Source organism: Manacus vitellinus, unplaced genomic scaffold (assembly GCF_001715985.3).
Source record: "Manacus vitellinus isolate BGI_N305 unplaced genomic scaffold, ASM171598v3 scaffold_3_pilon, whole genome shotgun sequence".
NCBI lineage: Eukaryota > Metazoa > Chordata > Aves > Passeriformes > Pipridae > Manacus > Manacus vitellinus.
Genome location: NW_021940535.1, coordinates 41383665 through 41411539, shown reverse-complemented (window position 1 = coordinate 41411539; position 27875 = coordinate 41383665). Strand labels below are relative to the sequence as shown.

The 27875-nt window shown below is 36.2% G+C and overlaps 1 protein-coding gene across 1 annotated transcript; it reads left to right on the top strand.

The window, feature by feature from the left end:
- The first annotated feature begins 996 nt into the window (after positions 1-996).
- Positions 997-27875, top strand: KIF5B (kinesin family member 5B). Its single transcript, XM_018075180.3, has 26 exons — positions 997-1032; positions 1840-1927; positions 3490-3563; positions 4029-4133; positions 4542-4590; positions 4914-4969; positions 5088-5175; positions 6642-6766; positions 8279-8383; positions 8805-8950; positions 10732-10880; positions 12251-12444; positions 13063-13131; positions 14199-14405; positions 15729-15872; positions 16515-16703; positions 17547-17664; positions 17995-18056; positions 18171-18280; positions 18462-18563; positions 19862-19922; positions 20031-20102; positions 20272-20376; positions 20894-21110; positions 22856-22985; positions 25313-27875. The coding sequence occupies exons 1-26, from the start codon at positions 997-999 to the stop codon at positions 25317-25319; spliced, it is 2808 nt and encodes a 935-aa protein (XP_017930669.1). The 3' UTR covers positions 25320-27875.

Below are 27875 nucleotides of genomic sequence, written 5' to 3'. Positions count from 1 at the left end.
CATTGTTGTCATGCTTTGCTGGCAACAGCAAAGATCAGATATGTTAGGATCTATTGGAAATAGTGGGTGTTGTTAACAGTTGCTCCATAGACTGTCAGAGGTTGTGTCCAGGAACTTTCCCTAATTCTTCTGAAATCAATGTAATTGAAATAATTTTCATCTATATACTTTCTGGAGCAATAATTTGAAGGAGGATTTAAATCTGACAAGCACAAACACACAAATTTCTAATGCTGTGTGGATTGTTTATAGTTACATTGGACACTATCGCTTTTCTCACTATGTTTTTCCAATGTGCAATGGTAAATATGATGCTCCAAAATGGAATTATTTCAGTGCATATCAATATGCCCACTTGAGCATGAAACAGATCTGATTAATGTTTTGTGATGTAGCTGATTGATATCTGTGAAATTGGAGGTTTTTTTAAGCTACAGCTTCTAATGAGAAAATGTGTAGCTGGTGTCATCCTTTCTACAGTGACTTCCTTTTTGTGTTCTCAGTCTTCATTTTCTTACCTCAGGGTTACTAGAAATTGTTAGTTGTTTGTCTCCTGGTGTATGTGATGGCCTCAATTCTACCTGTAGAACAGAGGGATTTGAGATGTATTTGAAGCTGAAATGAGTAATCGAGTTTTGTGCTTTCCCTGCTGTGAAACAAGTGTTCTGACAAACTTCAGCACCTTAGGGATAGTTTCTGCCTACCGAGTCTTGTGGTTTCTTGAACTTATTTATACAGTGAACACTTAATTGTTATTTTCCAAGAGGGAGCTCCTCCATCTGAATTCAAGACCTCTGCACAGATAAATAGGTGTTGAATTTAAAAAAGCTTTGTTTGGTGTGGTGCTAGACGTTATTAAAGACAAATGGAAGGTCAGGCTGGGGAAGGGAAATGTGCTGGGCGGATGAAAGATGGAAGCTATACTTGTTCCTTTGCCAGAGAGTCAGTTCCAGAATATCCTTGGGGGAGGATGATAATGAATTAAATTTAGGCAAAATGGAACGCTTCACTGTTGCAGGGAGTTTAACAATGGTAACTGACCTAGGTCCTTTGTAAACTTTGCCCGTCTGCTTGTCTGCCTACAAAGTCAAGCTCTGAAAGTGCTACAAAAATTTGAACTTTGTAAGATATAATAGTCTTTTTAAGAGCATAATAGTTCGTATCCTAATGGACTGCCAGCTCCTTAGAACTGTTATGAAAATCTCTTTTTTTAAAAAAAAAGCAATATCCAACATTCCTCTCAAAATTCTGTCAGAGCTTCCTGACCACATAGCCTTTTCCAAAAGAAGTCTTTGTGAAAGGTTCCCTTCCTTCAACATGGACTTTTCTTCTGTTTGGGGGGCTTTATTTTAAGGATGTAGTGTATAGCAAAATATTTCTTGTGTTAAACGTTTCTTTTTGGTGTTTTTTTGACAAATATTACCAAGATAGATGCTCTGTGTCATGGGGTATAAACTGTTTTTAATAGTTTGGGTTTACCATAATAAACCTACCACCAGAGTAGAAGAGAAGAAGGGGTTCTTGGATGTACAGACCAGGCATTGACTAACCTTGTAAATCAAGTACCTTGAGGTCATGTGGCAGAGTAGTTTTGGAGAGCTATTTAGGTAACACTTTGAAACCAAATGTATTTAATTCAAGGCCTTACTTGTAAGCAAGTGCATGAAGATTTTAGGCAACACTGTATAAGCTGATTTCCTTGTTACAGTCTTCATGTGCTTAAAATAGAAGATTGGGCTGAGACAGTATAGGATGTTTCTAAACTATATGAACAAACACCTTCCAGTTCCACTTACAGCATTTTAATGACTCTTCTATCTCTTTTTATTTTTTTTGCAGTCCAAGCCATATATATTTGACCGTGTATTCCAGTCAAACACATCACAGGAACAAGTATACAATGACTGTGCTAAAAAGATTGTCAAAGGTGAGGTGGAAGAGCAGCTTTACCATAAGAAAATGTCTCATGTTTGTGTGGGTTTCAGTGTTGAAAACTGATACTTCTATTGCTGCCTTTTATCTTCTGTGTGTTTAATAAGTGCCAACATGGATTGTAGCAGTATAAAATTATCCTGTAGTTGAGCTAATAAATCCTGTCAATACTTAACCTACCATTTCAGTCGATTGCAACACTTGATAATGTTTACCTGCTATGTTTTGGGTTGGGTTTTTTTTTTTACAGTTCTGTGCAATAATTGTTTAAAACAATTTGTCTGAAATTAATCAAAATAACACTTATTAATAGGTTTGAGGTGTGTTGTCCATCTGTCCCCAAAAAAATTTATTGGTGGAAAACATCCTACATAAGATTGTTTGCAGGAATATAAGTGGAAATGAAACTTGTGAAATATGAGTTTTTGCTGTGCATATCAGGGTGTACAGTTTCTCCAAAACTGAATTGTCAGAATTGACCTAGTACGTTTAAAAAATCAAGACTTATCACAAAGAAGGATACACCACAGTAAGTTCTTCTAGTAAGTAACTAACTAGTTTCTTGCAAATAAAATTGATTCATTTCCTGGGGACATCAATAATCATTGACACAACTTTCAAAATGGCTTTACAAAGTCTTGTCAGAAACACCTGAAATATCAACTGCTAGTGACAGGAGAATATGTGGTAAATGTAGGGGGGGGTTGATCATTAGAATCATGGATTGCTGTGGAAAATCCATGCTGCTACAAGTATTGAACCCTTTAATGAGTTATTGGTAATCAGGATTAGATAAAAAGTCTGTTCTTTAAAAACTGGAACTGAACTAAGAATTTTAATGCTGCCCCTTTTCTTACTGTAAAACTCTGATTTCTGTGTGGCATTTCCAGGCTGTGCTACATCAAGTGGCAAATGAACTCTGGTGGGGGGACAAATCGATTTACAGGTCTGATGGAATGGCAAAGACCTCCCCATTGGGAGTATCTTATACCTGTTTTTGGAAAATAAAAGTTTGCTTGCAAGATGTGATTCTACAGTAACTGCCTCATGAACAAGCCAACCCACCAGCCCATCACCTCTCAATCTAAAACTTTGGCTCAGTTCATTCATCATTTGGAAGAGAAGCCTAAGAATAAGATGCTTGACACTTAGGGCATAGCTCATTTTCATCACAACTGGACAATTAAACTTTCCTGAGGGTTGAAAATATGATGGCATTCTCATGGTTTCTTCTTCCAAGATATCAAAGACTATCTGTTCAGCCTGGCAATTGTATCAATTTCCTTTTTGTCCCTGACTGTGAATTCCTGATTTTTCTGGTTGAAGAAACAGGTGCTTCTAATGCAGGAAACTTCTAAGACAGTTGATGATGGCATAATTCATTAAAAGGGATAGGGAGAAACACGCTCCTTCCCCCAAACTCTAGCACAGGGTTCCCAAACATTGAGTGATTTAACTTGCTGGATGTTTTAGGAACTGCCTGCTTGCACTCTATTTAATTTGACTTATCTTTAGAAGAAGGAAATGAATGCTAATGAAAATACTCCTTCCTTTTAGATGTACTCGAGGGATACAATGGAACAATCTTTGCTTATGGGCAGACATCATCTGGAAAGACACACACTATGGAAGTAAGAAATACTAAAACAATTTTCTCTTAATGTCTCTGTCACATCTCTGCGTTGCAAAGTCTTACCTTTCTAGAAATAAGATGTCTACTTGTTTTCTTCTCGCAATTTTAATTTTCTTTCCCTTTCCATTACATTTTTATACTCCATTATTGTTTTTAGGACTGAGAATGGCTATTAGTGTATTTTTTTCAGCCCTCAGTAGCAGGATGAGAAATGCAAGAATGATGTTAGTAACATATTTTCACTTGTAGTAGTTTGGCAGTGTTCTGAGGCTGTTCTTTACACTTCTGGCAAATGCTGGGGCTAAATGGATGGTCAAGACTGTCCTTTATAGACAGAATAAGTGCATCATATCCACCAGCACTTTAATGTGTTAACTGGAACCAGTTGCCTTGCCTTTGTATACTGTTTGTAATGTTGCATTCAGTATGAATGTTTAATTTTATTGTATCTTTTTCTAATAAGGGGAAGCTTCACGACCCAGATGGAATGGGCATTATTCCAAGAATAGTGCAAGATATTTTTAATTATATTTACTCCATGGATGAGAATCTTGAGTTTCATATTAAGGTAAACTGGATTTTTACTTATTCATTCTGTATTAAAACTGGAAGGTAATCTGTGGGTAAATGGATATTCTGTATCTGTTTCAAATGCCTGTAATTTGGAAACATGATAACCTGATTGTTTCTGAAGTAACTAGTTCTCCTTAGAGAAGAATTATGTTAAGAGTTTAATTTTGTTTCCGTTGAACATTGATGGTAGCTGTCCTGATAACCTGTGGCAGTGCTGATAGTGTTTGAAGCTTTTGATCAAATGTGTTTTTTTTTTAAGGTGTATTTAGTTCAGCTATAAGAACTTGAGCTGGATGTGGTGTTATGTGGGAGGTCATAGTAATCATACTGGATCCTTGTGATCAAAAAGCAAAGCATTTTTGCTTTTTGGTGATGTATCTCTTTTTCCTTTTCTTACTTCTAGGTGTCATATTTTGAAATATACTTGGATAAAATAAGGGACCTTTTGGATGGTAAGCCTTTTATTTGTATTGAACATAGAAAGTAAATTGTTTTGGAGAGAGCTATTAAAAAAAAAACAAACCCTTATGATACTTAAGTATTTGTTATACTAATAGCCTATACATGATAAGGGTACATCAAAACACGAAAGCATGGAGCTTATCCTTATAATATTACTAAAACTGCAGTAGTGGTGGTTTCTTGTATATTAAGTTTTTATGAAGTGTTGCTGAGAGGTAACATTTATGACTTGTCCATGCATTGTACACAGTGCATTCATTCATTTTGCAATTAAATCATTTGTGCCTTAGGGTTGCAACTTTTTCTCTTCCAGTTTCAAAGACCAATCTTTCTGTTCATGAGGACAAAAATAGAGTTCCCTATGTAAAGGTGAGCATCAGTCTGATACGTCTCCATCTTGCACTCCTAATACATCATTTACTTTTGGATTGTTGGTGTGATGTTATTTTACAACCCCTCTTTCCCCCCCACCTTTTGTTTTCCAAAGGGTTGCACAGAGCGTTTTGTATGTAGTCCAGAAGAAGTTATGGATACTATAGATGAAGGAAAATCAAATCGACATGTAGCAGTTACAAGTAAGCATTATCTTTTGTTTCCTTTTAGTGCTTTATTGAGTTGCTTCTGGTATGGAAGTACAAAAATAGTATGGAAGTATGGAAGACAAAAGTAGTTAGCTAAACAGTTCAGGTTTCTGAAAGGGTCTGGCATAAGCAGTTTCAACGTGTCTTTCCAAAACAAGTATTTCAATTAATTTTTTGTTAGATGATTGCTTAGACTTGGATTGAAAAGAGAAAGTAAGTGGTCAGTGAGGAGCTCTGAATCACTGGAGAAAAACATGTAGTTCTGCTTTAGTAACAGTGCAAAATCCCAGTTTGGGGAATCTATTTCAATTAACCTGGAAATCTGTAAGTGAGGCACTGTGGCTCACTGACAGTTTGACCATTCTGTCACATATTCCAAGAGCAGCTGGTCAGAATGTATATTCAGAGGTGCTGCAAACTTAAGCAGCATCCCAATGTCCCAAGACTTTTGGCAGTAGCATGCAACTGAGTTGCAAGGAGCCCTGTCACGGGTCTCCAAATTCCCACCAGTACAGGATTAGGAACTGACAGAGGGGTTGAAAAAAGACAAGGAAAGATGAGGTGCGTGCAAAATAATACTTGAGTTCTTCGCAACCGAGGTGACTGCCAGAAATGTCTGAGAGCCAAATTGAGAGTGAGTTTTACAGTGTTCCTGTGTCTAGTTCTTTATTCAGAAAAAGAATATAGAGTCATTAAGAAATAAAAGGTTTTCCTTCTCATTTCTTTGGTTAAAGATCAAAATTAGAAATATGATGTTCCTTTTAAGGAATGATTCAGCCTTGCACTCATTGCTCCTCCCAGGTAGTAAGGTGGGGACCACACTAAGTAAAGGAGAAGTAGCAGAAATTTGGATAGAAGGGTATTATTCTGTGTTGAGCTGCTTCTGTGGCATCAGTATGCCAGTCCTTCTAGGTGTGTGAGGGATTTATAGTTAAAAGGAAGAAGAAGTAGACAGACATTCTCATTCAGATTGCAGTCTGCTTAAATTTTGTTACTGAATTAAAATAATTCTTTGAATTCAACAAGTCTTGTTTGGTCTGCATGTTTCATGGCAGAGGGGGCAGTACAAGAAAGGGCTGAAAGGCCATCTAGTTCAAATTATCACAAAAGGATAAAATGTCATACACTGGAAGTCTGTGAAAAGCATTCTGATATCAAAACCTAAAAATGCTTTCAGTTCTAATAAAGTAAATTGGAAGTGTGAACTCCATAGTTGACAGGCCAGCAAACCTGATCGGTGAGCTTGTGGGGTATTAATAGAAGCTCAAGGGAAACTGGATCTTTTGTTACTTAATTAGATGATGCCGTTGGTTTTGCTGCCTCTAGTTCTATTGTCATTGAGGGATTACACTATACAGTTGCATTAACTTTTTCTCTCTCACTGCACTGTGGGAAGGTGCTGTTTTAAGTGAGTTTGGTTGTGCAAATCTTTTTGACAGTGTGTGTATTTTGAATTATAGATATGAATGAACACAGCTCCCGAAGCCATAGTATTTTTCTTATTAATGTAAAACAAGAGAATACTCAAACAGAACAGAAACTAAGTGGAAAACTTTACCTTGTGGACTTGGCAGGTAGTGAGAAGGTAATTATAAGTTTCTTTTTCTACTCTGAAAAGCTTTTTTTCTTTTCAATCAAGTATTTTACATTAGTGTAATACTGATTATTCAATTGTCATCTCTGAGGTGTTAATTTTGACTTTAAAATGTGGTTTCTGAGTCCTAGGCTGAGTTGGCTGTTAGATACTAACACTTTAAGCTGATCTGCATTTCTGCAGTGAGAGTTTGTAAATATGGACTAGGGTGGGGAAATAGGGTAGAGTTGAATTTTGGTATCTGAGAGCACAAAAAACGTCTACAGGTGTGTGGGTTAGTCAGGTACTGGAATAAAGAGTTCTATAGGTGTGGAATATCTGAATTTTCTCATATAGAGATACCAAGTTTCTTAACTTGAAATTCTGATTAACACTGGTTAAAATGACGGCTTGCTTTCCTATGTGAGTGGCTTAAAGCACGGAAAGAAATATGTACTGTAATTACCCTTTCAAGAGTTGGATTTTTGACATTCTTTTCATCTTTGCTTCTGGGTTTATCCCTGTCTTTGTCTTCAGTTTTTTTCATTTGTTTCTGCTGGCTGTTGTCTTTCCTTACATCACTGTTCTATGACCTTATTGTTGTCTCTGATCCTGTGTTTATTCTGAAACATCCTTCTTTAATTATAGTCTTTTTTGCCTTTTAAGGACTGGGTTGCAGATCTCTTTTCTCTGTAGTTCCTTTCACTGTTTATTTCAAACTTTACTTTTGTGTGTTTCCCCAGTCTTTTTGAAATACATGAAGTTGCCAATGTCATGTCTTGAGTTGATTTAAACACAGGGAAATAGAATTGTTTAGTTGTAGTCATGATCACAGCCTGGTGAAAATAGTAAAGGGGAGGTTATAGAACTGTTAGTCAAATTATGGCCTTGAGGCAGAAGAGCTAAAGTAAATAGAATAGTGTCAGGTTAGATTTTTTTTCACATTTCTAGTGGTATCTGCTTAAGTTCCTAGATCACTCATGTAGGTCAGATTCAGCCTCTGAAATCTATTCTCATAAATTTCTGCTAATGAAGACTCTGTTAGTTTTCCAGGGGTAGTGGTGGTATGTGGTTTGGGTTTTGTAGTTTGTTTTTTATGGTTTGCTTTTTTTGGGAGATATAGTGGTGGTTTAGTTTTAAGGGGTAACCTCATAATGCTGTTTTACTTTTAAGGAATTCAGTCTTTTTGACAAACTTCAAACTACTTTTGAAGTTGTTCATTTGACAGGAGTTTTTTAACTGTAGGTTTATCTTCTATAAAGAGGCCTCCTTTGCAAGGAGAAAATTCACTTCAGTGTAAAATATCAGGAACATCTTCAAACACTGACTTTTGAATGAGAAATTGATAATGAATCAGGGAAAGAGTATGAGAAAGAGTTTACTTATTCTAATGCAACTTACTTATGAGCATTTCTCAAAGTCAGGGAGACTGACTTAAAGCTCAAGTAATTTTTCCACTTTTATCTTAAACACAAAAGATGTTTTTTGAAGATGCATTTAATAATGCACTGAAATATTGTATAGGTTAGTAAAACTGGAGCAGAAGGTGCTGTCCTGGATGAGGCCAAGAACATCAACAAGTCTTTGTCTGCTCTTGGAAATGTCATCTCGGCACTGGCTGAAAGCAGTGTAAGTGTCCTCTTTTGTACTTTTATACTTGAAGGTTAAAGGTTTGCATCTTTGAATATGATATTACACAGAAATTCTTACCAATCTCTGTGATATGCCTGGAGTCTTTTAAACTACTCCACTTGCATCAGTGCATTGGAGATGGCCATTGGTCTTGTACTGTGTTGACAGTGAAGATTAATAAGTTACATTTAATGCTGAGGGATCCAAACATCATACTGAAAGTCTTCCTGGGCTCTAAAAGTTGCCAAACATAGAAGTACAATTTTGTCATCCTGTGCATCTTCAGTCCTACTATTTATGAATTAAAGTAGGATTTGATGTCTAATGAAGTTACACCTAGCAAAAGGATAACTCATATTTCAACAAATTAAATGTGTCTGAGAAACCATGACTGATCATTTAACCATTTTCTTGGTAGACGTATGTTCCATATCGTGATAGCAAAATGACCAGAATCCTTCAAGATTCACTAGGGGGTAATTGCAGAACCACTATTGTTATTTGCTGTTCTCCATCTTCTTACAATGAATCTGAAACTAAATCTACTCTTCTGTTTGGCCAAAGGTGAGTAAATGACTTATTAGAAATAAATGCAGAATGAGAAATAAGCAAGTTACTCCATTAAGATTCCTCAACCAAATTAATTAGAATGTTTACTTTCTTTCTGTAATTTTTTGTTGTATTTATGGCTAAGTGTTGTGATCTACCTTATCTCATATTATATAAAAATCCTTAAATTGGGCAGGATCCTCAAGACTGCATTTCCAGGAGGACAGCATATGGTTTGGTTCAAAATGTGGTTTAATGTATAATTTTGCAGGGTAATAAGTACCTTTTTTTTTCCCTAAGTGGAAGAGGGAGGAAGGAGTTCACTCCTGTTAAGTTGAATCTATTATTTGCCAGGGGATCCTGTCCTCATCTAGCATTCCAGTAACATTTGAGTTAATACTTGTAAATTCCTGTGTCATTTGTAACTGAATTTTTAAGTACCCATTTCACATTTGGTATTCTGTTAGGTAGCTCTTTGTCATTCTACTGTTAATGTTACCTTGTTATACTCCAGTTTCTGACCACTTGATTGAATCACTGCATTTTCTGGAGCACATTACAAAAGCAGTCAGTGTTTTGCTAGTCCATCTGATCTTCGATGTTAGTGTACCTCTTCCACTCTAGTTCAAAAAGATAGTTTTGTACTGGTTTTCTCTGATAAGCTTTGTATTTTGGAAAGTAGACTAGATGAATTCAGAACTTCTTAGAAATCTGGCAGAATATGAATAGTTAGTGAGTGTGGAGTAATCACTGCATTCTGCAACAGTGAAGGTTTTTGGTCTTCTTTTAGAAGTTAGGAAGTCTTTTCCCTTTAGTATTTATTGAATGAGCTGCTGGAAAGTGTCTTCCAGCTGCAGCTATGTGGTTTCACTGCCTTGTGCTCTTGACTTCTTCAGGAGTTAACAGAGTACACTTCTGTCTCAACCACCATAGTTACTCCAGTATAGTGATTCAACCTTCTAGGGTTGTTGAAATTTATACTAAACCCTCAGCTGAAGTAACTGAAGGCTATGTAAATATCTCATGACACAGTAAAAATATCCTGTGTCTTTTGCACTAAGACTTTGCAGAAAGATATTTACAGGGATTGTACTGTGGGGTTGGAGAAATGTTTGACTGCCATTAAGCTTTTTTCCTGTTCTGATCTCTTGGGGTGGAGTGTTTGGTAGTAGGAGACTATACAGGAAAACTACTGATATAAGTGATGTAGGGCACTAAAGTCAAAACCAGACATTAACTTCGTGGATATCTTATTTGTGCCTGTAGTTTTGTCTCCAAAACTAATTGGCTGATTGGATGGGGTTCACCCGACTGAGTGTAGATAATCCCATCTGAAATTATCTAATTGGTCTGTAACACCTTTTTGGTTAGTGGAGATCTAGTAACTGGATTTTTTTGGTTGAAATGAGCTGTTTGTTATGTAGGCCAGCTGGTTTGCACCCTAGAAGTATTATGCTCTCCGTTTTACAGCTAGATGTGAATACTATCCTTTGTTCAAAGTTGTGCACAACTATCCTGACCTGAATTCTTTCAGGTGAAGGTATGCAGCTGAATTTTTCCAACTCAATCAGCTTGAGATTTTTCAGCCTTCTCAAAGTTTGTTGTGTTGCTCTGTCCATTAACAGTTGTATCAATTGAATTGAAAGAATAGTGACTTGACAGGGAGTAGAAATAAACTTTTGGAAGAGGTGGGAATGTTTACACTTTCACCAGTGATCCGTGGAAATTTTATTTAATAACCTTTGATTCCTCTCTTTAAAAATGAAGTTTCAGAGGTTTTTGCCTTTTCTGTGTAGAGCGAAGACCATTAAGAACACAGTTTGTGTCAACGTGGAGCTCACAGCAGAGCAGTGGAAGAAAAAGTACGAGAAGGAAAAGGAGAAAAACAAGACTCTGCGTAACACCATCCAGTGGCTGGAGAATGAACTCAACAGGTGGCGGAATGGTGAGAAACAATTGGATTTTTATTATGCAAACTTTGGTCAAGACAGCAGACACTGATTTAGTCCTAAGGATACCAAAAATAGCTAGGGGCACTATGCAAGACAGTATTAAGAATATTAAATCTAGGATATTAAGTTGACTTTTGAACTTCATGCTTTTCACTTTATTGCAACTGAAACAACTTCCAGTAATCTCGTAATGGCAAAAAGGTCTGAAAGTCTATTCATGTTAGATTGTTCAATACTTGGTTTACTAGTAGAGCTAGAGTTACATTGTAAAATTCTTATTTTGGGAGAGAAAAAACTGCTTTTAATTGTAAGTGCAGAAACTGAGTTAAATGTTTCCTCTAATTTGATTTTCTAATTCAAATCAATATCATAGGATCCTACCCTCATTTAAAACTCAAACATGTTAATAGGCAAAAAAACCACCCAAAACTGCTGACAGTGCAGGATATATGCCTGTTCATTCTTCCTGAATAATTAACTTCTTATCAATTGAAGTTTCTGCAAAATGCAAGTTAATAATGAAGCCATAAATTCAGGAAAAGGGTAACATAGGTCATAATTACAGGTGTATTCTGGAGTTTGGCAGCTATAGAAGATGATTTTGCAATCTTGTAGACAACTGCACCACATCCTAATATAAATCTGAAAAAAATGGGTTCACTGAAATAAGTTTAGTAGGATGTGGGGTTTTTTTTTTGGTTTTGAGGTGGTTTTTTTATTCTTTTGTAGAGATAGTATGAGACCACACCTGAAATGTTAAGTACAGTTCTTTCAGAATATTGACACGAGATACTGGAGTGTTGGAAAGAACCTGTGCCTTCCAAGGACTGCATAAAATGTTTTGAACAAAGCACTAAGGAATTTAGTTTAAAGAAGTGCCTTGATTAGCATGTGATATTTTTTTCTATGTGAAGTTAGTGTTCTCATCAGAAAAAACTTTATGAACATAAAAGATAAAACGGTAACTGAAAAAGTATTTTAAAGAAGCAAAGCAGTTTAAAAGTAAATATGGCTACCTAGCAGAACAGACTACCAAGGGAAAGAAAGGATTTTCTGTCTTCTGGGCAACTTTGGTGACTTTCTAGAAGATAAGGTAACTGGGTGAAATATAATGTTTTGTGGTAAGAGGGAAATAGTTTGGATGATCTAGGTCTGGTGTTTTGTTTGTTTGTTTGGGGGTTTTGGTTTTGTTTGTTTGTTTGGGTTTTTTGTTTTTTTGTTTTTGCCAAGTAATCACATGAAGTCAATTGCTTATTAAGTGTGGAGCAATACTGTTAGTAGGAAATATGTAGTACTTCTCAAGGCTAACTTTGTAGAAGACACTTTATGACTGACTGTACTAAAACTGAGTGTATTCTTTAAGGGGAGACTGTGCCAGTTGATGAACAGTTTGACAAGGAGAAGGCCAACTTGGAAGCTTTTGCAGTGGACAAGGATATTACTGTTATTAATGATAAACCAGCTACCACAATTGGAGTAACTGGCAATTTCACTGATGCTGAGAGAAGGAAATGTGAGGAAGAAATTGCCAAACTATATAAACAACTGGATGATAAGGTATGGTATTCTTATTTAATGTAAGACCTCTTGAAATTATATCTTGAACCATATTATTGTGTAATATTTAATTTGCCAGTATTCATTTCTTAGTTATACTTGTTTAAGTATTTGCTGAGAGTGCCTACTCTTAGTTCTGATTAAGAGAAATCAAAAGTTGCCTCTTCTTGTACTGAGTATCGTTTCTTAGTTGGAAAATAATGAGTAAGTGGGATAAAGAGTGATTTGAAGACAGCAATTTTTCCTTTGAGTGTTATGCTATTTTATTTGAATATAATATCAAATTTAAGCAGTAATATATTCGAAGAGAAAAAAATCTTTTAATTAAATCTTAATTGTTTCTTGAAAGTTAGAACAACTTGAAGAAGAGTTGCAAAAGCACAGGTATAAAACTTTTGTCTTGGAAGCATGGTGTGTTACATGTACATGCCAGGTTAAGAGCCTACTGGATCAGGCAGTGAAATAAAAAGGATTTTTTTTTTTACTTCAATTGCTTTCAGTTGTGTAATTGTCTCAGAATAGGGAAAAGTTAGATGCCAAACATCTGATGTCTCTTAGATTATTTTTTTCTGAATGGTATTTGTCAATTTAATGAACACAGTCTTATTTCAACTGCAGGATGAAGAAATTAATCAGCAAAGCCAATTAGTAGAAAAACTGAAGACACAGATGTTGGATCAGGAAGAGGTGAGTTTTGCTCTTGCATCTTTATTTTTGTTTGTCTTTTCTTTAAAGAAACTGGAGGTGTTCTGAATGGGTCACAGTGACCAGGGAGAATGGCAGCTTAACTGCTGCACAGTAGTTCTCTTTTGTGCCTTATCTAAATGCTCTGCCTATTCATTCCTCCCACTTACACTGTGCTAATCGCTAAGCTTAAACCAGTTTGCTTGAATCTTAAGTATCCGTGAAGATTGAAAGAATTGAAGTATTTTATGCAAAGACAGCAGCAGTTGTTTTCCCCATGTAAAGTCAGCAGTTTGTCAAAACTGAAGGTAACTTGATTTACTCTAAGAAATCTGTTGTAAGGTTTACTTTTGGTCACTTGCTGTACAGAGAGAGAAGGGAGAGGAGGGAAATGAAAAAGGAAGTATCTGTGTTTATTTCAGACCATACTTTCCAGAATACTCAAAACAATTTGTATGCACATGTTGCCAGAGATGTAACTTAATTAAATGGGGACAGATGCCTATTAATAATGAAAATGTTAATTTCATTTAGCCAAGATATTAGAAAAAATATTTCTCCACAGCTCTAAGATTTAAAAAATAGTGATCCTTGTGTACATGGTAGGAAGGAAGTGGGTTGAGAACTCAGGAAGTTGAAGCTACTGTTTAATCTTATTTAAATAAATAAATTGGATTCTTTAGCAGCTGTGTGCTTTGACTAGTTGTTCTTCAGCAGCTAATGGTATTAAAATACTGGAAGTTTCATGAGTAGTGTTCAGTGGCTTTTCTGAGAACTTGCTATATTCCATGTGCATTTCCAGTTGCTGTCCCTATGTGTCTTGATTTGTAATCACTTCCATTTTGAAGATACTGTAAAAGCTAAAGAACTGTGAATATAGACAGTAAATTTAATTATTCATTCTCACTGTATCTTTCCTTGGCATCCTTATTGCATGATGCAGTACGTTAAAAATGTAGATGTAAGCTATTTTAGTAGCTAAAAGCAGTAATAAAATTCAAGTTATACATGGAATTTTGTTCATGATTATTTGTTTTTGCAATTTTATTAAATCTCTGTTAATGTTTCAGCTTCTAGCATCAACCAGACGGGACCAAGACAACCTACAAGCAGAGTTGAATCGCCTTCAGGCTGAAAATGATGCCTCTAAAGAGGAAGTGAAAGAGGTGTTACAAGCCCTTGAAGAATTAGCTGTCAATTATGATCAGAAGTCTCAGGAAGTAGAAGACAAAGCAAAGGAATACGAACTGCTTAGTGATGAACTCAATCAAAAATCGGTATGAAATTGGGATAAGAAACTACTGACAGTCTTCAGTGTGACTTGACCTTGTTAGCTCTTGTCTTTTTAGTGTCTGTGGTGTTTTACTACCTGAAGAGTGTTCAGAAATATCCTAGATGTCACAAGTTAACACTTTGACATGCTGGTGATCTGATTCAGTTTTTTTTGTCTTCCTGGTGCAGTTGGGGTAATCCTGACTTAAAAATCTGCTTCTTCCAACCTCGAAGTTGCAGTGAGCATGCTGCAGCTTTTCTGGAAAGGAATGTGTATTTGCCTGCTGTATTTATGGCATGTGAAATAATTTACCTTTATGCCTTCAAAAATAAGCAGTTCTGTTTACTTTCTGAAAGGAGTAGTTAAGAGGACATATTCCAGAGGATAGCCCTGGTTAAAATACAGGTGCAGCATCAGCCCACAGGGTTAATACCATACACCTCCTTACATACCTGCAAAGTTTCTGAACTGACTGATAGTTAGTTGGCAGACTTCAGTCAGTTTTAAACAGTTAATACTCCCTTACTATCCTAAAATTCTAAGTACTGGAAAGAATCAGCATGTTTGCTAGCATTGCAGACAGTATGTGGTGGCACAACTCCTGTTCTTCTCTGTTCTTGAAGATGAAATTTGAGTGTGTCTGGGTTTTCTAGTGAATGTGTCTTTCAATTTTCAGTTAGTAAGATTTGGCTTGATAGAAAACTGACTCTAAGGTTGAAGTTCATAAGATCATGAAACTTCTCTTTAAATTTCTAAGTGTTCTGAGCTGAGTAATCTGTGTTGGTAACTTCATTACCTGAAGGTTGGCTAAAAGTCAGAGAATCTTTGGTCGTCTTATGAGCAGCACTTAAAATTTGGTGGAGTAGGCTTGCTCTGTGTATGTATGATACTGAAGTGCGTGTTTAGGGTTTTTGTTTGCATCTCAGACTTACTGAAAAACTGCTCTAGATTGTGTTGTGTATGAACTCTAGTGGATGCAGTTTTTTGCTTTGCAGATAGGAAAGAGTTAAGAGCTTTGCAGGCAAATAAATTGTTTTCCTTTACCAAAATATGGTGAAAAGTGTTGGACTTGCTGTCCATGTACCTTTTTTCTGTAAACACAATTCTCTGCAATATTTAATTGTATATAACTCTGAATGCTGTCTAACAATGTGGACACTAATTTTATTGCAGAGTTGGAAGATTGTATTTTGTGAGCTAAAGGTCTCTGTCCGCAGTACTTTTTAGTTCTTTTGGAAGAAATGCTGTCACTCTGTAAATAGTGTGAAACTAGTTCCAAAAGCAAGAGTGTGTTTTGTTTATTAAAGGGTAACTTTTTTTACTGTAGGTCACTTTAGCCAGTATAGATGCAGAGCTTCAGAAACTTAAAGAAATGACCAACCATCAGAAGAAACGAGCAACAGAAATGATGGCCTCCTTACTGAAAGATCTTGCAGAGATAGGAATTGCAGTAGGAAACAATGATGTCAAGGTAAGGATTTATCAGTGCTTTCTTTAATGCCATGTATTAAACACATGCATTGTGGATAGGTGGGGTCATTTTCTTAGTGTGGTAAAAATTACCACCATAGGAAGTCTTACATATATTAATAATTTGGGCATAAGCTTATCCATTCCTTATACTATGACTTAATTGGGTCCCAGACAGAATTTGATTATGCAAAGCCAAGGAAGAGCAGGCAAGATATTTTTCTGAAGCAGTGTTCTGCTCTTGTGAAACTGCTGTGTGAAGTGGTCTTAATCAACAGTGTTGTCTTAGAAATGTAATACTGACCTACAGTGACAATCAGGATGATACTTACATAAAAAATGGAATGAGGAAATGAAATGAAAGAGAAATCTAGAGGATCATTGCAGGGCCAGAATGGAAACAGTATTAGAAATCAGTAGTGAACTGTATTTCCCTCTTCAGGCAACTCATTACCTTAGCACAAACCTCTAAATCATCTCTCAGAAAACTTAAACACCAAAATGTTAGGAGTGGGTTTTCTTTTAAGAGCTGTGATTATCTGTTGAGGTGGGGGATGTGTTCTGGGCATTAAGTTGCTCCAGTGCACCTTTAGTTCCGTTCTGTTATCTGAGCTTTCTGCATGTACCATTTTGCACTTTTCAGCAGCCTGAGGGAACTGGCATGATAGATGAAGAATTCACAGTTGCAAGACTGTACATTAGCAAAATGAAATCAGAAGTAAAAACAATGGTAAAACGATGCAAACAGTTAGAAGGCACACAAGCTGAGAGCAATAAGAAAATGGAAGAAAACGAAAAGGAGCTGGCTGCCTGCCAGCTCCGGATCTCACAGGTAAATGTTCCTCTGCAGTATACTTCCTAAATGTTCTTTAAAAATGAAATTCATTAACCTATTAGGGGAAAAAAAGTTGCAGTTTCTTTTTGACTCCTAACAAAGCACATTGTGAGTGAACAGCGACAGGATTCAGCTTTTTCCTCTTTTCAGTTTGGATGCTTCTGAGTAGTTCTGAGTGTGACAGGATGTCAGAATTTCTGCACTCTGTCTGTAACCTGATAATGCTTTTGCAGCACTTGTATTAAATACTAGAATCCCTGTTTTCTTCATCACCAGATCCTTTACAAATACAAGTCTTACAGAAGCAGTGGCTAGTGAGCACTTTGCCTGCTAATGCTTCCAGTTGGAAGTGGGAGAGGTAATAATAGCACAGTAAAATTACAGGAGGCTTGTGTAGCAGGTTAAATTTACTTCTAATGCAAGCAAGGCCATTTTATTGTGATTATTAGAAAAGATCAGTAATGTGACCCCTAACACTTCTGAAAATTGTGATCCACATACGCAGTTTTACATATGGATGATCATCTTTTTTTAAATCAGGAGATGCAGATTTCAGTGCAATCTTTTAAATACAGTGGGCCTCTGATAGTATTTAACATTCAAAACATCTCTTCTCCCAGCCAAAAATATATTTCTTTCCAATCCAGAATAAAGATGTTATTTTATAGGCTTCGTTGCAGATCTACTTGAGTAGTCATATTCTTCTTAGAGTTTTTAGTTGGTACCATTTTTGTTTTGAGGTGAGGTTACTTCTTGTTTAAAAAGAAGTATGAATCATTTATGCAGATGTAATTCCATGATACCTGGTTCCAAAGTAAATGAATCTTTTCATCCCACAAGCACGAAGCCAAGATCAAGTCCTTGACTGAATATCTTCAGAACGTGGAACAGAAGAAGAGGCAGCTGGAAGAATCTGTGGATTCCCTTAATGAAGAATTAGTTCAACTCCGAGCACAGGGTAGGACTTGCTTCCCTACACCCCACCCACCACCCTCACCATTTTAAGTATGTAGTGATAAATAGGGATTTTCTTTGTTTAGGTTGAAGGGTAGAGCTATAGAAAGGCTTTTTCCTACTCAACATGGGGAGTTAATCAATGCAAAAACATATTTGTTGTTTGAAAGAACTGCTATGGAGAGGATTAAATTGAAGATGTTACTGATTTAATTGATCTTTCTGGTGGGAGGGGTCTTTTTCCAAATTTTAAGGTCTTGCCAAGGGAAGGGGAAATTAACTCCATCATCCATGGGATTGCCTGGCTGAAATGTGTTTTCTCTATCCCTACTAGAAAAGGTCCATGAGATGGAGAAAGAGCACTTAAATAAAGTTCAGACTGCAAATGAAGTCAAGGTAAGTTAAATTCATTGTCTAAACTAAAAAAAACAAACCAACCCAGATCCCCCACAAAGTGAAGTCTGGTGGCAATTCAAAGCATTTAATACATTCTGGTTTTTTTCCTAATAGCAAGCTGTGGAGCAGCAAATTCAGAGCCATCGTGAGACACATCAAAAACAAATCAGTAGCCTAAGAGATGAAGTTGATGCAAAGGAGAAGCTTATCACTGAACTTCAAGAGTAAGTGATTGCCATTATTTTAGTAGTGCCAAATGCTTCTGGACTGTGTGAGTACAGAAGCAAAATACACTGTGAAGGAAGTGGCAAGGGTTTCCTCCAGCAATGTCTTTCTGTCTTGTGTTGTTACTGAATGTGTTGTCTGACAGTTTCACCTGATAAAATATTTACTTTCTGTCTTCAGCCAAAACCAGAAGATGATGCTTGAACAGGAACGTCTTAGAGTTGAGCATGAGAAGTTGAAAGCGACTGATCAGGAAAAAAGTAGAAAACTGCATGAACTTACGTAAGTGATGATGCATAAAACAAATGTGTGTGGCAACACTTATTCTATAAACTAGTGACCTGATATGATGAAATGGCTCTTGCTGTATAGGATGCCTATTAAAGAGAGGGATTCCAGGGCCTTCTTGAACTTAACTTTTTTAAAACCTTTGCATTGCCTGAATATTTAAAATTGGAAGTAACATTATAAAAGATATGAAGGCCACAACTATTTTTTGTTAATATGCTAAGGATTGGAGTAATTAACTTTTCAATTTGCAGATAAGTGTTGTATGATCAAAGACTGGAAGAGGCTTGTAACAGTTCCTTTATTCTTTTTTTGTTTCTTATGCATTTAAGTAGTTTGGTGGTTCTAACTGGCTTATTCTTAAAATGAAACAGTTGCATGCTTCATTGATTAATTGCATGGCAAATGACAGACCAGAAACAATGCAGATTTTTTTTTTTTAATTTAGAGTTATATAAGATGCCTGCAACTACTTTTCCAGAGAGGTCTTGAAAATGGATAGGATGCTGAGATATTGTTTAGAATTTTTTTATTACTTCAGATGTTTATTCATTTAACAGTGAGCTAGCAGTGGAACTGGCTGAGCGAGGAGATATTTTAAGAGGAAAAGAAGCTTTTTGGCTACTTAATAGAAACACTTCATTTTTGTGCAGTCCCTGGTGTTTCTATTCCAACCTTGAGTCATAAAACGAGAAATCCACATTTCGTGTTCTGTCATCTTAGTAACTGCAATGTCTTATAGTTCTGAGAGAGAACATTTTTACTTGTGTAGAAAATGCTTTCATGTTGCCTGGGAAGACAGCAGCTCTGTACAGTGATAATCACTAGGTTACATACCTTTACACTGAGATTGTTGTTTATGATGCTGGCTTTGGCAAACATGCTGAGAGTTAAAACAAAACAAAGAAAAAATCCTTATCTGTCACATGATACTTACCATCTCTGCTGGTCAGAGCTGAGAACATTTTTAGGATAAGATCTCCCCAAATATTCACTCTGACTCTGAGAGTCTTGTCTTTTGTTATTATAGAAACTTTTATGCATCTGAATGTACTTGTTTGTATTTCTTCAATATTAAAAGTACTTCCCTCTTTTCCTCTTGCAACTCTTGCACTCCCAATCCATCCCATACGGATTTCTGAGCGTGATACCATCCATTGGTTACATCTTTAATTTAAGACTTCAGCTGAAATATGTTGTTTGTACCAGACAGTGTTTATTACCCTAGTTTCCTAAAACATGAAAATTTCCAGTTTTGCTGGGATGTTTAGGATGACTTTATTGTCTTTCAGGGTCATGCAGGACAGACGGGAACAAGCACGACAAGATTTAAAGGGTTTGGAAGAGACTGTGGTAAGATACTCAGAATAAATTCCAAAGCAAATATCAATACTTGCCTTTTTTTTTTTTCTTTCAGAGTTTGTTCGGGTTGTTTTGTTAACTTCTTATCCTTAACTGTAGGCAAAAGAACTTCAGACTCTTCACAATCTTCGGAAGCTGTTTGTTCAAGATCTGGCTACTAGAGTGAAAAAGGTAATGTGGTGCTGTACTGAAACTTGTTGTTTCTGAGAACGCTGCATAACTTTCAGTTTAGAGCTAAATTAGGAATTGATGTTTATGCAGTGTAATTTTCTGGCTCAATTCTAATATGCAAGTTCAGATTTATACTCAGCCTCCTTTCTCCCTCCCCATGTTACTGCAGAGTGCCGAGATTGACTCAGATGATACAGGAGGCAGTGCTGCACAGAAACAGAAGATTTCCTTCCTTGAGAATAATCTTGAACAACTTACAAAGGTTCACAAGCAGGTACAGTGAGACTCATTTTCAAGTTTTAATTAAAAACAAACTCCTCAAGGTTCATTATTATAGAAGCAACTACCAATTGGTCATAAAGTAACTATTTTATGATTAAATACTTCTATATCTTTAGTGTGTCTCTTGATGTAGGAAAAATTTAGTCTGTTGTTTTATAATGTAAATTAATTAGCTATTTTAAGTACATGTGTAACAAAATAGCCGCATTTAAATTGAAGAAGATCCAAGTTAGCACTTTTTTCACAGTATATCAGTCTCTGGGATTCTTGCCTGTCTCTTGTGGAAGAAGAATATAGAAGTACCTATGTTGGGTAGCAGGTTCTTCCACAGTAGCTGATTTTTCAAATAACAGTCTTATTGTCACTGAAATATAGATTTACTAAAAGCTTAAGCAAAGTTAATATAGGAGTCCTACTGCTTTGTCTGTTTAGGGGTGGGAGGGTATTTAGTTAGCTCTCCCTATGAGGAGAGGGAGGTGCCAAGAAAACAATCAATTCTGGTTTTGTAGCTGGTACGTGATAATGCTGATCTTCGCTGTGAACTTCCTAAACTGGAGAAGCGACTTAGAGCTACAGCTGAAAGAGTTAAAGCTTTGGAGTCTGCACTGAAGGAAGCCAAAGAGAACGCTTCTCGTGATCGCAAGCGGTATCAGCAAGAAGTCGATCGTATAAAGGAGGCTGTGAGATCCAAGAACATGGCCAGAAGAGGACATTCTGCACAAATTGGTTAGTAAAGAATCCCTTGTCCCCCAAAGCTTCATCTGTCCCCCCCTTTTTTTTTTTTTTTAAACCTTTGTGCATATGTGGATCTTTCAGCCCTCATTGGAACTGCGTGTGTGAACATGATGTACTTTCTACCATGAGTTACATTTCAGTTAATAGACCATAAGTGTGTGTAAGTCGTGCAGTGTGGTTGTTTGGCTTTTTATTTATTTTGAATGGCTCTGGGAAAGGCTTACCAACCTAGAATTCTAACCTGAATGTGTGTTGCATTTCCTAGAACAAAACAATACACTGAATGTGAGTCTTAATCTGTTGGAATGGAATTGGAATGATCTAATTTCTAAGACTGAGGAGGTATTTCAAGACAAGGAGAAAGATTAACCTGTAGAAACAACAACAAAATTGTCTTGATCTTGTGGAGGAGAGGGGCAGATGGAAACCTACAACATCCTAAGATCCTTAATTACCTTTTCAGTTCTTTGTTCCAAAATGTACAGTACTCCACCACCCTCTCTAGGGACAAATACTGGAGAAACAGAAAGGGGTAGCAAGGTGGTGGCAAGACAGTCATATTCCCTGGGTCCTTCACCTGCCATTACACTGTTAGATGCTGAGGAGCAAGAGAGTGTGTGACCTGTGGAGGACTTAACTGTGCATATTACATTTTAATTGTAAAACTGAAGGACTTCAGTAATCAATACACTTCTCTTAAATGCTAATACAACTGAAATGAGTGTTGCAGTTAAATTTTGCTCGTATTCTGTAGGTCTGCAAAGAGCTGTTGCAAAATAGTTATAATTTTTTTCTTGGTCACACGAAGTGGCAGCTTGCAGACAGGTGCTTTTCTGTCTTACCTTTCTCTCAAGTGGTCTCCAAGAAAAGAAACAGAATTCTCTAGTGAGCTTACCAGAGGTACACAGCCTCTTTTGCATAAATGTCTAGATGGACTAGTCATGTACTGTAGATCAGCTTCCTATAAGGCAGAAATCAAGAAGTGTTTCTCTGATGCAGCTGCTACCTGCAGGTGCTTTATATCCCCTCTTGCCTGCTGAAACTTTAAATGCTTCTGTTTAATATTACAGAACTTTGTAAAGTCATACCATTGTGCATGCTCTGTCAAGAGCTAAGTGCAAAACTGATTGAAAATACAGTTTATTAAGTGTATGCAGCTTGTGAATGACCTGTCAAAACTGCTGCGTTTTCACTTCAGTTATAGAGCAAATTTTATTTTTATGTGGTGGTAGGTTGACAAAGCAGTGTTATCTGTGGAGTAATTGGTATGCAGAACCACTTGCAGAGCAGAGTAGCTACTGACTTACCAATCAAACAGCTGTGGGAAGTACAGCCAGGTGTATAATGATTCCTTTCAGGAGCATAACCCTTGTGAGATCCTCTAGCATTGTGTCTTATTTGAGTTCTTATTGCCAAAAAGCAGAACTTTCACAGGGTAATACATTAGATGGAGCAGATAATTCATATGAATTTTTATCAGAAGCTTTGTGAGCTTTAATTCTAGTAGGAGCAACAAAAGCAAAACCTTTTCTATTTTCCAGGGCTTGTTGCAGTTGACACTAATCTGTTAGGTTCTCAGAATACCATCCCCTAAAGTTGTTTTCATATTCAAAGTGCATTCAATTGCACTTTGTGCAATTCATGTGGATAATGTAAAATAAAATATCAGTAAATTTGAATAATCCAAGGTACAATTGTGATGTACATATTTGTAAGCCATGTTTTTTTCCATGCAGCTAAGCCTATCCGTCCTGGCCAGCATCCAGCAGCTTCTCCAACTCATCCAAGTGCAATTCGTGGTGGAGGTGCGTTCACTCAGAACAGCCAGCCAGTTGTGCTGCGTGGAGGGGGACGGCAAGACAAAGTGTAAGTTTGTCTTGTAGGATTTTTTTAAATGTGCGATCAAACTACTTTGTACTAGGTTTATTGCAGTTCATTTTGTGGCATAAAGTCACTTGGATAGTCAGATTAACTTCTCTTTTTTATAGAATTTTATAGTTAGTGCAACAGTGTACATGTCCATCTGATGAAGGATGCTGATGCTTTTCTTATAAAACTGGTGTTTGTTGTAAAGTGGTAGTTCTGGGGTTGTTCTGCTGGAATAGAAAAAAACATGAAAACAATCAGTTGGAGATAGTTACCAGTCACAGACAATACCTATTGTTAGGGAAAGGAGTGGACATATAAATTCTTTTGGCTTGCTATTATCTTTCTAAATATGGTTTCTTCAGGAAAACATTCAGTGATGAAGTAAAAATGACCCTATTCTTATATGTTATTTATTTGATTTTCTTACTGCTTCATGTGTCAGTGATTTGGAATTATATAACAGAAGAACTCATGTCTTCATCCAGTAAACTTAAAATGTTAGCCTAGCTAAAATGCAGTTACAGTAATTGAAATTAATATATACACTTATTAATCTCCAAAGTATCACTTCTTAATGTGCAGATCTCTAATCTCCAACGTAATTACGCAGTGTGGTACTTGATATGCTGAAGTTGCTTTACAGAATCACATATTTTTAGTTAATGTCTGCTCTATAGTTGGTCTGTTGCTCAGCTAACAGTAATGCTTTACTCTTCATTGTCATCTTCCCTTTTGAACGTGTCTATAAATGTCTTCTAGACATTCCCTTAGTTAAGGTTATCGGCATCTTCAGTTTGAAAGTACACCTAAAATGATTGTGGGGTGCTTGAATCCTGGGTGCTCCTATTCTGAAGGGCTCCAGAACAGCTTATGTTAAACTTGTTTCTGTTAGTTTCTTTTTATTAACTGATTGACTTTCCAAAGCTTTCTCTCCAATTTAGAGAAAATTAGGCTGTAGTACTAGTCAGGGTACCTGGTTCTGTTCAGTAATGTCTCTTAATAAGTACGAGGTTGAAGTGATGGGTACTTTAACTTTGAATAACACCTTGAATGACCAAGGAGCTGGCAGTTCATGGACTCTTGATCATTAACATGTTGAGAGTAATCTTTAGATAGCTACTTTGACTACAAAGGCAATCTAGCTCAACTGTCCAATGTAGAGACATTTAAAGGTATGATTGACCCAATTTATTTTAGTTGTCCTTATTACCATGAGTTTGCACATGCTCTGATGTTGCCTAGAATGCAAACTGAAAAGAACCTATTTAGTCTCATAGTTCAAGCTTTAGAAGACCAGATATAATCAGCGATAAATAGTTAAAATAATAATTTGCATCTTGCTGTGAACAAGAGCTTTCACTGTTGCTTCTGGAGAATATAAATATGAGACTTGGCACTTTGACTTTTGGACTATGTGTAGGTAAATCATGAAGGAATGCAAAATGGCTAAAGCTTGTCTAGAACGTGTTTTTAACAAACAAACCAAAACATTCCCATGTAATATGCTCACATAATCAGTTGCAAAGCTTTCCTGTAATTCTGCTGATGTCATCATGTCCCCTATTGTGGTAGAGGCGAGTAGAGTTTAGCACTTAAAGACGGGAGATTTGTAATTCATTTCTACTTTCATATCTTATTCTTAGAGGAACCTGTCTCTTATGGAAGCAAAGGAACAAAACTTTTTGAACTTATTTTACTATTAAATATAAACTTGTTCTGAGCTTGAGAATACTCTGGTGGCCAGGATCATTTTTCTCTGTAGTAATGGCTATACTTTTTTTGAGGATTAATACAGATTATAAGCACATGAACTTCTGATTAGAGAAGAACTTTGGGTAGAGTTGGAACACAACATACTGTTTAACTTTTGGAGACCACTATTTAACGAATTATTCTGGACACATTAAAGAAATACAGAGATGATAAATTAAAATCATTAATGCCAAATGATGTCTTAATTCCCATTCCATCTTTCCAAAATAGCAAAATCAAACCTTTGCAATAACTGGTGGGTGATATCCATGCAGTTGTCACTAGCCTGAAAAAGCAGCAACAGTCATGAAAAATGGAGCTGGGTTATGAGTGGTTTCTCTCTGTAATGTTTACTCCATTAATGCCATCAAGATTGCGCACCCAGTTGGTTTGTCATGCTGTAAATGCTTTGTGTTGAGAGATTCCTTATTTTAAAGTAAGTGTTTTATTAGCACTTATCTGAGTAGTCTAAGAACTGGGCTCTTAAATCTATGTAAATAGTGATATGGTCTACTGTAAATATAAGTCACTTGGCATTTTTGGCTTAACACTGTGATTTTTCTCATTTACAGTTGCTGAAAAGTAAATGCGGCGTGAGAAGTATCCGATATTGTGTAGAGGGAGTCATTCCATGACAATAATCTCTCCATTTGGGGACTGTAGGATTATTTTCTGAAAATGTATAAATTATACCTGGCCTGTACAGCTCTTCCCCCTTCTACAAATTCTGCTAACTGATTCCCAAAAAAAAAAAAAACTAGAGTGCAATTTTGGCGTCTTGAAAAATGACATGTTACTTAAAGTGTAGCTCTGCTTATTACACAGTTTGTCTTTCATGTCTTAAATTTAGTCTGCACTGTGCCAAGCTGAATGTATGTTGAGAAAATCTTAGTTCCAATTTTCTAGCTTAATTTGTGTACATCTTATTGTCTTAGGGAATGTGCAACAGTGTTTAAGTATACTTTCATTTTTACCACTTCACATAACACTACATGTCCCACTGAACTAGGGCGGCACTCTACATCACAGTTTTCTTTTGGAATGCTACACAGAGCATTGGAACTAAATCTATTTGTACAGTGTAAGAATACTGAAGTGCTTACGACAACTGCCACGAGGCACTGCGATCGTACACCACAGATCTCAAGAGTTCAGTATGAACACGGCTGTAAAACTGTTATCTGATTAAATGCCCGGTTATCGGGTGACTTAGAATTAAATATTGTACAGTAATAAGAGTAAACCTAAGTTTACAAAAAAGACTCTGGCAATGGATTATCCCATCTGTCCTGTTCCTGATTCTGCACACAGTACAGTCTGGTGGAGTGAAAACATTCTGCTTCATTATGATGAGCCTGTCTGTCCATTTGTCTGTATCTGTGACGGTTCACTTTCGCTGTTTGTAATAGCGAAATGGGCGCAATCTAAAATGCAACTTTATATTCCACTACATACAGTACTGGAATTTTTGGCTAAAATTTTAATTTTCAGTTAGAAAAATCTTTTTCAGCAACAGGCTAACGAATTCAGATACGTTAATAGAGGACACAACTTTTTAAAACTGGTGTATCTGGATATCCCAGAGACACGTTTAAAATAATAATAAAATAAAGTGCTACCCTGAATTGTATTTGTAATCCATTTGTAAGTAGGTATATGAAATGTCCAAAGTAGTAGTTGTTGAATATTTTTCTTCTCTTTGCAATAAAGTCCTGTAAAGTGGCTAACAAAATGAAACATGGGTTTTTTTGTTTTGTTTTGAGCTCCAGTACTCCCACTGAGCTGAATCCAGGGTTTAAAATTTTATAGTGTAATTTGCTTAACTTATTCATAGGGTTTAGCCACTATAATTTTTAGAACAGCCTTCTTCTGTATAGAAACTGGCTACCAGGTCTTTGAGAGAGAAGGAACTTAATGTTACTGGAAGAATTCGGTGAGCTTTCCTGACCTGGTTGGTGGTACCACTTTTTGTTCTGGCTTGAATTTTTTTGCTGGGTATTCATTGGTTATTGTGGAAACAGTAGAAACTCTGCGACTGTTCAGACAGCAAATCACTTTCAACTTTTATATTTTAAATAGGCAAAATATTTATATTTTGATGGATTATAGTCAAATTTTAGACCTTAAACCACTTTTTTCTATTTCTACAGTAGTCTGAATTTTTAATAGTTTGATTTTTAAAAGTTGAGTGTATCAGTTGGAAATCTCACTGTTTTGGAGTTTTCAGCTTTTGAGACGGTTTTGTTCATTAGGGCTGCCAAACACTCCAAACTTACAGTTGTTTTAGAGCACGATTGAAGACAGCATACTGAGCAAAGAAAAATAAAGGAACAGCAAACTATTTTGAATTAAATTTCTCATAATGGAAACAGCACTGTCCATTATTTTTCTCAATGTTAACTACAGGTTTTCAGACCTTCGTTTGTCAATGTGCAATCATAAAAACAAAACAACGCACTGAAATGAAGCAGGATTTTTTTCTCATGCCTGTGAGTGGGGGTTTCATTCCTGTAGGTAATTGTCATGGGTTTTGGTGCTGAAAATTGCTGTGTTTAAAAAATTAGATTAAATAGTAACTAGTGTGTAGCTCAGTGTACATCACCTTTTTATATTTAAACTTTTTTTTTTTATTTGAAACCTTTTATGACGTTTACCAAGAACTGCCTCTTAAAATGTAAAAAAATTAAAGAAACAAACACACAACTTTCTTTGCTTTCTGATTTGGCTGTCATGGGTCAGCCAGACAGAACAGTTACTGTATTTTGTAAATTAAAATATTCAGTCTATATGGGGAATGTTCAACACTGCTATTTCAACTTGCAGTCTTTGAATGGTTCTTATTTTTATGTTCCTCTAGATCATATTTTTAAAAGATGGTTTAGGATAGGAACTTGGTGAAATAATATTTATTTCTGGTGAACAACTAAATTATTTACATAACTTAAATGCTGACTCACTACTGTGTGTAACTCTAAATTTGACATGAGGACAAGTCTACCTGTGGAATATGATTTAACTTCAGTACACGTAAGATGCATTAAAACAATTGGTTTGGGGAAGACGCCATATAGTTTTAACTTACCTGCATGCTGTAAATGTATTTGTGTTTAAATAAAGAGAAGAAAAATCTTTGAA

What these genes read in the sequence shown, in the direction of transcription:
- KIF5B (XM_018075180.3), top strand. Translation starts at nt 997, where the DNA reads ATGGAACGCTTCACTGTTGCAGGGAGTTTAACAATG. An exon ending in AGACTGCAAATGAAGTCAAG is followed by an intron (nt 18,057 to 18,170) that starts GTAAGTTAAATT and finishes TTTTCCTAATAG; the next exon opens with CAAGCTGTGGAGCAGCAAAT. An exon ending in CTTATCACTGAACTTCAAGA is followed by an intron (nt 18,281 to 18,461) that starts GTAAGTGATTGC and finishes TTCTGTCTTCAG; the next exon opens with CCAAAACCAGAAGATGATGC.